Source organism: Bacillus rossius, chromosome 6, assembly GCF_032445375.1.
Source record: "Bacillus rossius redtenbacheri isolate Brsri chromosome 6, Brsri_v3, whole genome shotgun sequence".
NCBI lineage: Eukaryota > Metazoa > Arthropoda > Insecta > Phasmatodea > Bacillidae > Bacillus > Bacillus rossius.
The window spans coordinates 45,076,507-45,090,919 of record NC_086334.1 but is presented as its reverse complement, the minus strand read 5'-3'; the positions used below and the strand labels follow the sequence as shown (position 1 = coordinate 45,090,919).

General features: G+C 32.6%; 1 protein-coding gene across 1 annotated transcript in view; it reads left to right on the top strand.

Moving 5' to 3' along the window:
- LOC134533117 (protein stoned-B) overlaps positions 1 to 13,825 on the top strand; it is a 41,428-nt gene extending 27,603 nt beyond the window's left edge. The window contains exons 13-14 of the mRNA XM_063370384.1: positions 192 to 342; positions 1,652 to 13,825. Of these exons, the coding sequence (XP_063226454.1) occupies positions 192 to 342 (151 nt within the window). The 3' untranslated portion in view covers positions 1,652 to 13,825. The remainder of the gene's footprint in view (positions 1 to 191; positions 343 to 1,651) is intronic.
- The last annotated feature ends 588 nt before the right edge of the window (positions 13,826 to 14,413 follow it).

Here is a 14,413-nt window from a genome sequence, read left to right as displayed (position 1 = left end):
AAAGGGACAAACACAAAGGCAGAGATTTCTCGGTTAGTAAGTTATTTATATTTTCAAGCCTTAGAATAAATTTCTGAACAGATTGTTACTGTTGTCCCTAGGTACTTAAATGTGCTCCAAAAGGAAAACATGGTACTGTCAGTTGTTATTGCGAGGGACTGCAGAGGCTGAACTGAGTGACTTCTCTGCAGGGTCGGCATCGAGCACACGCAAGGGGAGGGGCCGTCCGCTTACATCACGGCTACCATCACCAAGCCTGCCCCCGCTGCCGTTCCCGAGACCGTCGAGGAGGAGAAACACGAGGTGGAGGCAGCCGATTCCGACAGCGACTCCTCCAGTTAGGTACGGCACGCTCGCACACTACCCGTGCTACAGTTCATCACACTTCTGTCCCCCGGGACACGTTCTTAACACAGCGGTTATTTGTATTTGCTGTGAACTCTCTCAACTTTTACTGAATTTCTGCACAATTGACAGGTAAGATTGATAGAAGGATTATTTAAGTTGGGAAACCTGAATATCTGTCGTGATTTTGTGCAAGAACTGCCTTTTATTTTCACCATCATCTCCAAACAACATCAACATCCTCTCGCTCACATGACTACACTGACTGACACTCATTACTACCAAATTCAAAGTTGGTCAACACGCGCAACAATATCCTAATGCAGCAGGTATTTCTAACCCTCTTTGCATGACCATGTCCTCACCTCATCGTTTATAACCCACTTGAATGTCCAAAATGTTTTGTTTTTTTCAACTGCAATCTTTTATGACATGGAAGAATTTTTTGAAATATTTCGTTTTATAAAAGTAGGATAGTCAGTCTGTGGTGCCTCTGAAAAAAAAAAAATAAACAGATACTAGTTTTACGAGCTTGCATTCCTATTGCCAACCTTCCAGTGATTAAAATGAAATGTTTGAATGATGGCTCTCCATACCTGTTGCACCTTGAAGTGCATGGACCTTTACTTGTGCCAGAACCCAAATATATTGTATCTAATGATACTACCACTAATCACTCACAAAAACTCCTGTGCCTAATTTGTTTAAAGTGGAGTAAGAGAGCTGTCAGGGGAGGGAACATGAGCTGCCTGCTATGGCCGAAAAGATTCCAGCTAGCTCGACTTTTGTGCATATACATAACTAGAGGCAACCAGAACTCGTGCCAACAATAGCTGACAAACTGATTTTCCGAGTCCCACAGAACTTCACACCCACTACTCAAGCAATAATTAGGTATGTGCATTTTTTTTGTGGAATAATCTGATCACTCACTAGACTGCGGTATGGTATGCACGTGCTAGTGATTTGTTCCCTTGCAACTACGGCTGTCTGCAAAAGAAGCCATTGCCCTATTTGGCCCGAGCATTCAGGATGCTTTTACCTCCTCACCGGACGGCTGAGATTGGTGTGCTGACAGTAGAAACAAAGAAGTCAGTACTCAGTTGCTACATAAAACTTAAATCAAACACAGTAACACATTCTTGCAAAATTTTAATTTAATTCTTGTAATTATTTCATAGCAAAAACATTACAACCACAGTTTCAGCAAACAGGTACAAAATATTGAATTTATTCCCATGTCTTTTATATTTTTAAATAAATAATATTTTAAATATGTGAATTCACTACTCTTGATTTTTTCCAGGTTAAATCCAACATGGAAAACTTTTAGTGCAAAGGAGGAAAGCCAGTGTAAATAATCAGGGTGTGATTGGACAATACTTTTATCTACTGACCAGACGCCTGCAATTTTCTACGTGTAAACTAAAAAAAGTGTGTGTGTATGTGTATAAAAAACCCAGGATCACACAGACCTACCGTACTATCATAATGAATGGGTGAAATATTCTACAAAATTCATGAATATGTGAAAAATGTTGTGTACCTATGTGGAAGTGCAGCCCCCATATTTAAACAAATGACATCCTGTAGTTAAGTGATAGTCCAACTCACTTAAATGTTTGCCTAAAATGTTGTCATACCTCTATTTATTTTCACATGACACTACACTAAAACAAAAGTAGAAATACTTCCCTTGTATATTAAAACATTATTTATGTGTGAGACAGCATAGAGCGGTATTTATGTACAATTGAATAGATGTAACCTTTATTGTTTTCGCTTTTTGGAGAAATGGTACAAGTGAACACAGTATGTGTAGAATAGCAAAGTGTTAAGAGTTGTTAGCATCCCATGTTTGGCAGAAGATTGACAGTTACCTAATTTAAGAGTTCCCTCATGACTAGAACATTGCGTGTACGACGCTGCTGGAATCTGTAGTTTGTAACGCAGGAGAGCGACAACGCACTTGTGATGCAGACAATCACAGGTGGGTTGCATTAGACACAAAGGAACTGTCGAAATACCGACACAGAGCATGCTGTGTCCTGCGAGGTGGAGTTTGTTCATCAGGTTAGACAATAAAGTAAACAGTCTCTAATTAATTACTATAATGTTTCAGTGTGCGAAAATATTATAAATGTTTGCAGGGAAAGTCATGTTTTGATTCTCCCACGTGCCATAACGCCCATAGCAGAATTATTGCAGTCAATTAATAGTTTTCTTTGCTCTTCTATTCAGCTCCACATTAGTCCTTGCTTCAACATCATGAAAAATTAATAAATGAATTACAATTCAAGTCAAATATATAAATGAAAATGTTTGTGGCTGGGTTGATACATTTTCAGTCCAGATATTCTTTAGGTATGCCAACATAGTAAGTTACTGTTTTTAAGTATGTGTTTAGCATGTCTACTTGGGATGATACTCTGTTAATGTAAAAAAAAAATATATATATAATTATTTTTTTACAGAACTAAAGTAACAACTTTTCTCCTCACTAGAATTTATTGTAGTGGACCAATAATATTCACTGTTAGATCTCTTATAGATATAATTAAGCAAATGTCAAAAACATGTACATTCTTCAAATAAAAAATTGCTTGTGGATTCAGTATAAAAAAAAGAGCAGATATTTTCTTTACATGGCTACTACTGATACAGTATTAAAATAACTGGCAGAGAAAATCATAAGTTGGCAAGCATTTCACAGTTACTCAGTTACTGTTAACATAAATTAGGTTCTATGCATGTCTTGTACAGAATCACCATTGCTGTGAAGTTTCTGCACAAAAAATAACTTTAATTAAAAATCTGAAATATCATCTATCAAATCCAAAATAACACAGAAACTTTGCATGTGTAAAATTTTTTGTTAATTTATTAAGCAATCTGTTAAGATCTCTCAAATAACTTTAATAAGTTATAGGTTAGCTTTTATAGGTAATTCTTATTGTATAGTGTACATATTTTATTAATATGCAAGGTGAAGTTACCTATCTCAACTGTTGAACAATGAACTAGGCCTGTGCGAAGCTTCTACTAAGCGAATCAATCAAAGCTCTTTTTAATATTCAATTTGACTTCACTAGGAAATTTGCTATTCGTTTTATATAAAGCGTCGAATGTGATACAAAGCTTCACGTCTTATGTGAAGCTAGGCTTTTGTTGCGAAGCTTTAAAACATGGAAGCCTAAGATTTGTTCAAGAAAATAATGAGTTTTTTTTTGTGTTTAAATTTTTGCACGAATAAGTTTGGTTACTTAAAAAATCAAATGTAAAACTTGGGTTTGCTTTAATGAATGCTCAATAATATGCACGGTTAGATTATAATTTTTATAGGGCCCAATTGGTTAATTACTTAACCAGTTCAAACACTAAAAAATGTTTAATACTATTTTTTTTTACTTCAATCCAGTATTTTATAAAAATAAGTGTGATACAGCCTAGCTGAGAACAATATTCACAGTTCCATTTGACTTCGGGAATATTTTAAACAATTTGATATTCACTTCACATCTAAAACCTAGCATTTGCACAGGCCTACAATGTACCCAATGTAATATGTATGTAAAATATTTACCTTTGAAGTTAGTCTTAGAATCATTATAATTATTGATGGTAGTTTATTGCATACATCTCACGTTGTATAAATATTTCATCCATGGATGCAATGATCTCGCGGTGCTGCCGATCAAACATTTTCAAACTGTGCAACACCTGTCAAGCGGCCGTAAACTGTAGCATTAGTTATGCAAGCAAGTGACTTGGATGTCAATGTAACCTGTTGTCTTTATAGCTTGATCACTTGTAACTTGGTGGTTATAAATAAAATAAAAAAGTGGTTCTGTTTTTAACATTCTGTTGTGATGAGGTTGCAGTAGCATGTTACACAAAAAAAAATTAGAATATTAAACATGAGATGAATGCAGAAGCATTTTATTAATGTATGCATGTTTCAATTTCACTTTGTGATTTACTGTTTATTATCATTGATGGATGTACAAGTAAATGGGCAGTTGGGCTGAAATGTGTCAGTGAGTATTTCTTGGGCATTTTTTTTTAGCATTGCCTGTCAAAATTTTGTAATCAAACCTTATGTTTTAAAGCCAATTTAACCTTGCAGTCAAACAAGTGCTACATCACATCAAGACAGAAAACAAAATTAAAAAAATTAAATATTCAAAGTAGATTCCATGGAATTTTGTAGGGGGAGGAGGGATAAATATACCAATATTTTCCTCTATGGCTTTGTTCCTGTTAACTTAACTGCTTTTTTGAGTGATTCTCATACCAAAAATACAATTAATACATTTCAATTTACAAAATATTAATTTATGATATAAAGAAAAAAGACTAGAACAATGGGTCATTAACCTTAGATGCTAAATCCATTGCAGTAAAAAATATTAAAACAGGAAGCAAATTTTCAATCTGTCACTAAAGTAATTTTTTATTTTTTTGTTTCAAACAATTCATATTCAGAGTTAAGTTAACTAATAGTATTACAGGGATGTTGGCAAAGAAATGTGAACTGTGTACAAAAAACAAATTCAAGAACATTAGCTTTAGAAATAAAATGCTACTGAAACCTTCATATGCCTACTCTTTTCAAGACCTCATGAAATGAGGTCAAATAGCTACAAGCCAAAGACAATGTGTGTGTGTGCATGTAAAATCCAGAGTGCCTGCATGTTCCCAATTACGTTAGCGAGAAAAAGCAGCACTTAGCTCACCCTTGCAGTGTCTTGCTCTCTCGGATGCAAAGCGTAACTGTAAATAGTATATGTCAGTAGTTGTTTAGTACTGTGTCTGTCCACCAGGGTGGCAGGTGGATAAAGAAACTGGTGTGTGGCCAAGTTTTATTTAGCATTATGCTCAGAAATTATTAACGAGGTGAGAGAATGAAAGCACTCAGCTTACTAAAAGTTTATGTATACATATATTAACTAAAACCAATGATGAATATTTTAAGATCACACCCACAGAATTTGTCTGCTCTTCCTCACTGTTATTTAAAGGGGATGGATATGAACTGAAAGACACCATATTGGTTTCGATAATTTTTGTGCCAAAGCAAATTATTAATTTTTTTGCATTTATATTAAAAAAATTTACATACTTGTTTATGGAGCTAGCAAGGATGTGCATGACAAAAAAAAAAAAACATTTACATATAAAATAGCAATACAAACCACAAAGAACAAAACAACAATGCACGAGGAATAAAAACATCTAAACCCTACAAGAAATGTGTTTTAAAAATAACACAAGTTTTAAAATACATGCTTCGATACATAAAAAACTAATAAAAGTTCTCAATTCTTTAAAGTATTGAAAGAGTGCATATTTGAAATAATTTAAAATAATTATAATAGGTAACATGAAAATGAATTAAATACATTGGTAGTTTCTAATTGATTATAACTGGAAAAGAATATCATTTAATATGGAATATTTTCTTTTAATTAATAAGCCAGAAAATTAATATGGCCCACAATCTTTTGAAGCCCAAAATCTGTTGTAACCAAGCTAACTGAATTAAAAATCACATATTCTGTAAACCTTGCACTACAGAAGGCAATTGAAGCACTATTGACAACTCTAGATGAAGAGCTGACACAGAACTATGGGAGATTCAATTGGCAGTCCAAATATGAGCACTCAGAAAAAATATCTGGTGCATGCCATGCCACCAGTGCAGAATAATGCATTCCGATACTTATGCTCTCGATGCGTTTCCTACCTGCGATTAAGATTACAACCCTGTAGTTACCTGGGGCCTCAGATCAAAATCACATCTACCTACTTTGCCAAAGCATTCACAACTGTTGATGTGGTACTATAGCTTGCAAATAAAACTATATTACTAATGTTCATAAACCTTCGCTAGATATAAAATTTCAATGTCATTAAAACTTTAATAAGCTGAAGCTTTGGCTGCTTTGCATGCAATTTGTGAATTCCCTCAGCACATAATCAATTGTTTTCTGACAGTTGTCACAAGCACAACTCCTTATCCACCTGCTAACCTCAGTTGTGTGTGTGTGTTCAGTGTGCCGTATTTGCTCACATAATTGCTTAGCCTAGTCACATGTCGCGTTATTTTGTGGTAGAGTATAAATCTGAAAGAAATATTTTATATCACTGGTACTGATACTGCCATACACGTTCATTAATACAGACATTTTCAGATGCTCAACAAAAGTGGAAAAAAGAGACTTCTATAACAAAATACAGCAAAACCCTCTTAATAAAATTCCACTTAAGAAAATTACCTGCATAATAAGTTTTTAAAAATTTCACATCTAACCTATTTAGTAAATTTTCCCTGTAAATACATCTAAATTTCCAAACAGCTTGAAAAACTTCTTAACACAGATGTACTGTAGTTTGCCAAATAAAACCTGTACTTGTTTCCAAATTCAAAATAGGGTACCGTACTAACTTTCTGCAATTCGTAATTTAGACATTTTTATTTTGACTCTGGTCTTAGTGACTTATGCTACAAAGTCATACTGTAGAAGATAAACTTATCTATGTTGACAGATGATTTGCAAGTATGTGAGCAAATCAGTTAAAACATTTATATATTTGTGTATTTAAAATTTGTGTAGAATACTATATTATATACTAAATGTATTTATTTGTGAGTGTATAATAGTATAGTGAGAATATGTAACAAAGGTACATTACTTTATTTTAAATTTGTAGTATAATGATAAACAAGGAAAAGGTATAGTTAATGTAAAATTAAGTCTGTATTCACTGTTAACTACTCTACAATCTCATCTACATATTTTCGTGTACAACTTTTCTATAATCCTAAAATTTTTCACACCGCAGAAACAAAATAAGCTAGTAGGTATGTTGCAGTTAACTACACCAGAAATACTGAATTGTTTCTTATCTATGTTATAAACTCTAAAAGCACATAAGTATCATAATATAAGCAGAAATTTCGAGAAGATATTTCCATCACATTCAAACTGGGTGCATGGTCAGTTTATAAAACATTGCAGGAAAGTAAAAAATTTGTCTAGCTTTGGAAATAGTTCCTACCTGCAATGTTTCTATTTCTGGCAGCTTTGACGTAGCTTTTTAGCTGTTTGTGGCTCTTGAGCTCAGCAGGCATGTGATCCTGTGACGGGAACCACCCCTCGACTTCTGACTGTCTAGCGAAGTCTGTGTCTCCAGTGTTACTGGCTTGCGCTGCGACACTTGCCGAGTGTGTCATCGCTAGCCACACACCATATCCAACTCGGTCGAGATTGGTCCTGAAAGTTTTGTGATGGGTAAATGAAAATGCAATACCGTAAAAGATATAGGAAGATGGCTAGATTCGAACTGACGGAGCATATAATAGAGAAAATCGGAGAACTAATGACACTGACATGCAAGCAAGTCATCTATGTATCCAACTTCTTACACACCAGTTTAGACCCATGATTACAAGGTATGAACCATGTCCATAAGAACGAAAGCTGCGAAGAGGATTCCGGCATCTGAGATTAGAATTGCCACAATCATGGTTGGAAAGAGAAAAAAAATTGGACAAAATTTAGGATGAGAAGGTAAAAGACCTGGGTCGAGTTGGCAGACGGCACGATAAAATTAGTGTTGGTAGACTCATTGTGTGGTCACTGGCGAAGAATGGAGGACGACACAAGCTCTAAGACTGAAGACCAAGAGGATTGTGAAGAATGAGATTCAAAGATGTGGTAAGAGACGTACAGTACTTTGACAGTGTTGGATAAGAAGAGGCGTAAAGAATCAAAAATTGGTGTAGCATTGTGTGTTTGGAACAGTGTGGTATGAAAATGAGCAGCAAAAAAAAAATGTGATCTCCATTTGCTGCGAATACTTCTCAATAACAAAAATTATTTGTGGATGTGTTCAATAGTTCTTTCAAACTTTTTTTTTTAGAAGTAACTCAATAGACAAGACACTGACTTAAAAACAAAAAACAATTGTTTGTGTTGTACCAGCTTCTATTTTCTTTACCTAATTGGTGAGTTTCCCCTGAGAGCTCTCCCATGCCTTTAGTAAATGCTCCATTCTCATCTCATTATCTCTCATTATTGTCTCTAATGACCCTGATGTTGACAAGATATTAAGTTCTAGTTCACCATAGTTTTTGTAGGCTACCAGATTCTATTTACCAATATTGATATTTAATATATATGAAATAAAATATGAAACTAATTATCATAGAAAAAATGTTAAGGTCTAGAATCTCAACAACAGAGCACTACATATTATGTAAAACATTTTTTTGAGTTTTTCCACCTTGCTTTAGCCTAAAAATTGACTTCTTAAATGATTGCTTATAAATATTTAATCATCCAGTGTGTTTAGTCTTGACAGAACAGCACTCTCTCAAGATAGTAAGGTTAAGTACATACGTGTTAATTCATGTGGCCTTTTTTTGTAGATGGGAACAGTATGTGTCACAAATCCATTTGAGCTGTATCTATCTTCACACATTTTGGATACCTACCTAATTCCACTCAATGTACAAAAAGCCTTGGAATGGTTCTAATTCAAGGTTTCAATGTTCATAGAAGAAAATTTTCTGTAAATGTTTAACTTTTTGTTTAATTAGTATAAAAGACAGTAAATTATTAGAGTAGATTAATCCTGGGAAAGTAAAACAATATAACTATTCCAAAACTTGTGTTTTATTTAAGGATGACATTATTTACAGCTAGACATATTCTTGCTAATACTGAAAAATAATTGCAACTTAATTTTATATAAAATATAAAGATCTAACTGTTAGATAGTACGAGTTACATGTTCTTACTAAAAAAAACTTAATCTGAATAAACAATGGAACAGTCAAGAGATTATATTACCCTGCAGATAAAAAAAAATATAAAAAATGTTTTACTTAATTCTGCATTAGCTTCTCATTTTTAATTGCTGGTTATTCCTGCTGCATAACACAGTACTTAGATCCACAAACAAGTAATTTCCGTATGTCACATGACAAGTTAAATTACTTTCTAAATCAAGCAACATTACCAATGATCATGTCAAGTTGTCCAGATAGAAAAATCCAACTGTCTCTCTGGTAAAAGTCCAGAAACATCACTCTATCTAGATCTAACGAACACCCAATGATTCATGAAATATGTAGAAAGAATTCTTTAATTTGATAGGAAGGGAGGGAGTAAACAAATGATCTGACAGGTTTTGCTGGGAGAGAATTATTTTAATTTTACATTTGATTAAAATAGTCTGGGAATTGGACTATTACAGTCAAATTCCACCATGTTCAGAGTTACTGATGAAATATTTGTCATGCTGGAATTAAAGTAGGGTGTACTGAAATAGTTGTTTAACAAGGTTTGTCCTGGTGGTGAAACTCTGAAAAGTGTAAAAATCTTAGTAGTAGAAAATTAGGAACATATTCTAGTTTGAATTTATTCTAGTCAGCACTTACCATTCCATAATGTACTAGTCAGTAGTTATTAGAAACATATAATTGTGTATATAAAGTATTTATTATCAGTCACCACAGTGTGACACATAACAAGTGATCTCTTGAATGTGATATTTTACTTTTATAAGTGTCTGTATTTATATTTTATTGAAACATTTTTAAAATGCCCATTTATTGGGTATCAAAGAGGTGGAATCTAGTCATTACATTTATAGGTATTTTTAAGCTTAAGTATAGTGCAAGTGTACATACGTTAAAGCCACAGACGAGTCACATGTGATATTGTGTTAGAGGTAGATGTACAGAGAGTAGTTATGTGTATGTATGTAAATACTTATTATTATTGAAACATTTTACTAATTAAGTGACTGTATTATATTAGTTTCATTATAAAATTTTTAAATGTTTGAGAGGTCTTAGCAGATTTTCTTAGAAAGAGCAAAGGTTTTACACAAAAAATGTGTCTGAAAAAAAAAAAGTAACTTTGAAAACCTCTGATCCATATTAAATCTGATCATTAAAGCTAAAATTTCAGTAATACCTACATGCAGATGCATATAAACAGGTTGTAATTACTGGAGCTGTGAATTATTTCAACTGTGTTACGATATTGCTATAAAATATCACACAAATAGGTGTGTATGACCCTGGTGCTTGAAATGTAGGAAGCACCACTTGATGGGCATATCGTACTGTTCCTTTGGTTAGAGGAAAGCAAAGCAGTTTTATTTATTTCTACAAAAAGCTGGTGTTAGATTTTTTTTATGCACCACATATTACATATTTGTAATAATTTGGTGCATAAAAAAAGTAACAAAATGTTTTGACTTAACCCAGGTAAACTTATCTGTTTAATTATATTACATTTATAGGTTAAATTCAAAACTATGTAAATTTACTATGCAGAAATACTTACTGGGTTAAAATGGAAACTTTTTAAAAATGTTTCACTGTACTAACATTTATTTATTTATTTTACATTGTATTACATATTCCTGTATTAAATTTTCATAAAACATACACATTACTACCTGATATTAAATATAAAATTAATTTTAAAAAAACTGATTGGTATTCCTTGCATTATAAACATACATTTCAAACATACCAAAAATATTTTAACTTTTGTTAAGCAATGTGGCCATTCTTGTACCTCTTTTTTTTTCCTCTGAGGTAAGAGTGTATTTTCTTCTAAAGGTTAAATATAGTTATATTATAATATCCAATAACTTAAAAAATATATTATAAAGTAAAACAGGTCATAAAATGACCTTTGTCTGTAGCAAGTTGTCATAGTTCATTAAATTAATGTATTAATTAATGGTTAGGACTACAGAGCATGAATAAATATTTTTCATACCATTTAATGATACTAAGCCTTTCTCAAGTTCTTAATTTGTGTTGTATTTAAAATGTTGCACAGCTCCTTAAAAAATGTTTGTAAATAAGCTTCCCAGCATTTATAAATATTAAATTTGTGCAAATTTACTCGATAAAAAAATTAATTCTAACCCAGCCACAACATTTCTGTGTCCTAAAAGCAAGTAGTACAGAAAAAATTCTCAGCAATGAACTTAAGGTGTATTAAAATAAACTTTACTTTTGCTGCTTGTAATCATATTTATTAGGTACCTATGGGGAAAAGATATGCGTAGCCTGTTGATTGCTTGAGCACAGATACTCTAGCAAATGTTTAGATTACTAAAACAAAAAAAAATTCTGAAGAGTTGATCTAATTTGTAGTTTTTACTAACAGCACTTTATCTTTTCTACGGAACTTTTGTTGTGGAGTATTTCTTGTCTAATCGAGTATGAAATTCACGACATACTGCATTTGCTAGAAATGTGAACAGAATGTGTGGTTAAGTTTGTGAGTCTCGAGAGCTGTGATGAAACAAAACACGGGATGGCTGAGTCAGGCAGGCACTTGCATAGTACCAGTGTATTTCCTCCATAAAAAAGAAATTTGTGTTCAGTGGTTTACATTTTCATAACATCTGAGTTAACACACCCACAAAATTGATTTTATTATTAGGTACTGAATTTTTATTATTTTTTACAGAATAGCACTAATGCACAGAAAATACGAGTGTTTAACAATTCTCACTATTTGTATGAGTTAATTTAAAATTGTGAGAAGCTAATTTCCATCATAGCAGAAACGCCCTTATTTACATTTTCCCTGCATTCTGCTATCCACTTAAACAAGAGTTATAACTTTAATTTAATTTTTCCAAATTTCTAGGTTTTGCATGTACTGCCTGCACATTGCAGATACGTAAAAATGTATTTTTTTTATATAATTAAAACATGAAACACTAGAAAAATTAAATTCCCTTTAGCTTCTGAACTTGTCTGTAAACCAATAACTATGTAAGTTGTACATTAAGTATATACAACCTCTCTTTTTAACATCATCAGATGATCTCAGTTTTATGTTTTCTCTTCATAATTGTAACATTAAATATAAGTAATGTAAAAAGTGTACAATTTTTACCATCCAATAACTGTTTTCAATTCTGGCTTACTACAGAACACAAATGGAGCCAAGTAACTTGCCAATATCCTAGAGTAGAGAAAACTATATATGTACAGTAGAGATAACAGAAAAAACAAATGAAATATTATTTACTCCTGAAACTGACCAGTATTTATGGAATCAAATTTTTTTGCTTGCCCAGAAAATGTAGTCAACACATTAAAGCGATAACATTTTTGGTTAAGCAGGCTTACATATAAGATACAAACATGAAGGGAAAAGTTAGGTATATTTGATGGCACAAAATAATTTCAAAGTACAGTATCTGTAAATTATATTTTTGTTATTCATTCAAAACATTGTTTATGTAATGTACAGTAAGAAAACTCAATTTGTAGTTACAGGACTCTCCAAAAATATATTTATACTTTAAAATGTAAACTTTATATATAATTATAAAATAAAATGATGATCCTGTTGTGTGACTGTTAAAGAACCAAACACTTACAACTAATCATTTAAAATTGTCATTCTGAACTGATGTGCTACTATCATGCATATGTACTTGTGAGGAAACTGTTGCTCACTTTCTGTAATGTATGAAGTAAATTAACTATGAGAAAGGAATTTTATGTAAATTAATGTACAATAAAATATGCTATGTTGGTGAGAAACAAAATATCAATATGTGGGTGTAGATGTAACAGTTTTAAAAAAACATTAATTATTAAACTGTTGTGAACCCGATGTTACATCAATAAGTTGAAATTTTAGATTATTTTGAGTGGGACTAAACCACTGTAGTAAACTATAAGTTACCCAGAAATTTGCAATAATTGATTGCTGAAACGGTTTTGTTTTTTTTCTCCTGGATGAAAAATGTGTTTAGAAATGTATCTGTAGAATATAAATCAGAGACCTATAATATTTTCAAGTGCAATAAATGTAATTATAATTTATTCAAATATAAAATGTTGAAGGATGTTACTAAATATCTTATTGGAATTGTTTCTACACAAACAAATCCCAATTCTAATATATAAATATAGACCTGCACTACTGTAATAAAGAATAATGTTACCAAATATTTGTTTGAAAACATAGGGATATACATATGGTCAAAACCTCGAAACATTAAAAATACCAGTGAAACCATTGAACTTATACTAGGTATTATAAAAATTTGAGTTCTGAGATGTCATAGCAAGACTCACTACGACAGACAGATACTGTTTCCTGTAGTGATTTGCACACACAGTTCACATACTTGCTGGAGGTACAATGAATGTGATCAATTTTTAATTTGCCCAGCAGTGTAACCAGGACGTCACCGTTGTATCTAGTAGTAAAATACACTAACAACAAAGTTTTAAATTGCCATTGGTGTAAGTGTGTCAGATTCTTTCTAGTTTTAAACTGACATAATGAAAGCAACTGCTGACTACTGACAAATACAATTCTGATATTTCTGAGTGGTTTCAAATTGATTTTTTTAATCAGTAATAATAAACACATTTGGCTCCAAACAATTCATATATTCCTTCAAAATGATATTTGACCACAAAACATGAAAACACACACTTGAACAACTGGTAAGTTATAGTTATTCAATGGTTAAAATATTAAATTTTAAGGTAATCCTGCAAAGCTAGATATGACTTTAAGGTTAATTATTACTTTAATTTGTGAGCCAATCCTTAATTAATCATTAATTTTATGAGATGATATTTATGATGTGATAAGCCTCTAGATATAATTGATGTCAGTCAAGACGGAACACACACAAATCCCAAACAACTACTAGCTGCTATGCGACAGTAGAGAAGTTTCTCTCCTTCCTTCGGACCTGTGGGTAGTCTCTCCAATGATAAGAACTCATACGGCTAGCTGCAAAGAACAACTGTTATGGATGCTGGAACTGGAACGTCAGAAATCAGTGATCTTCTGGGGCTTCTGAAAAGTCTAAGACTTAGTCTCACCATCGCTCATCTAGTAGGAACCAAGCTCAGCAACACAATCATCTTGTTGCACTCCTAAACGATTGCAACCGACGCTGTAAACTTATTAGGGTGTCGATACTCCCTTATTCTGATACTAGAAGAATCAGAATTTCCTATAACTAGCACTTTGCCGATGACGCG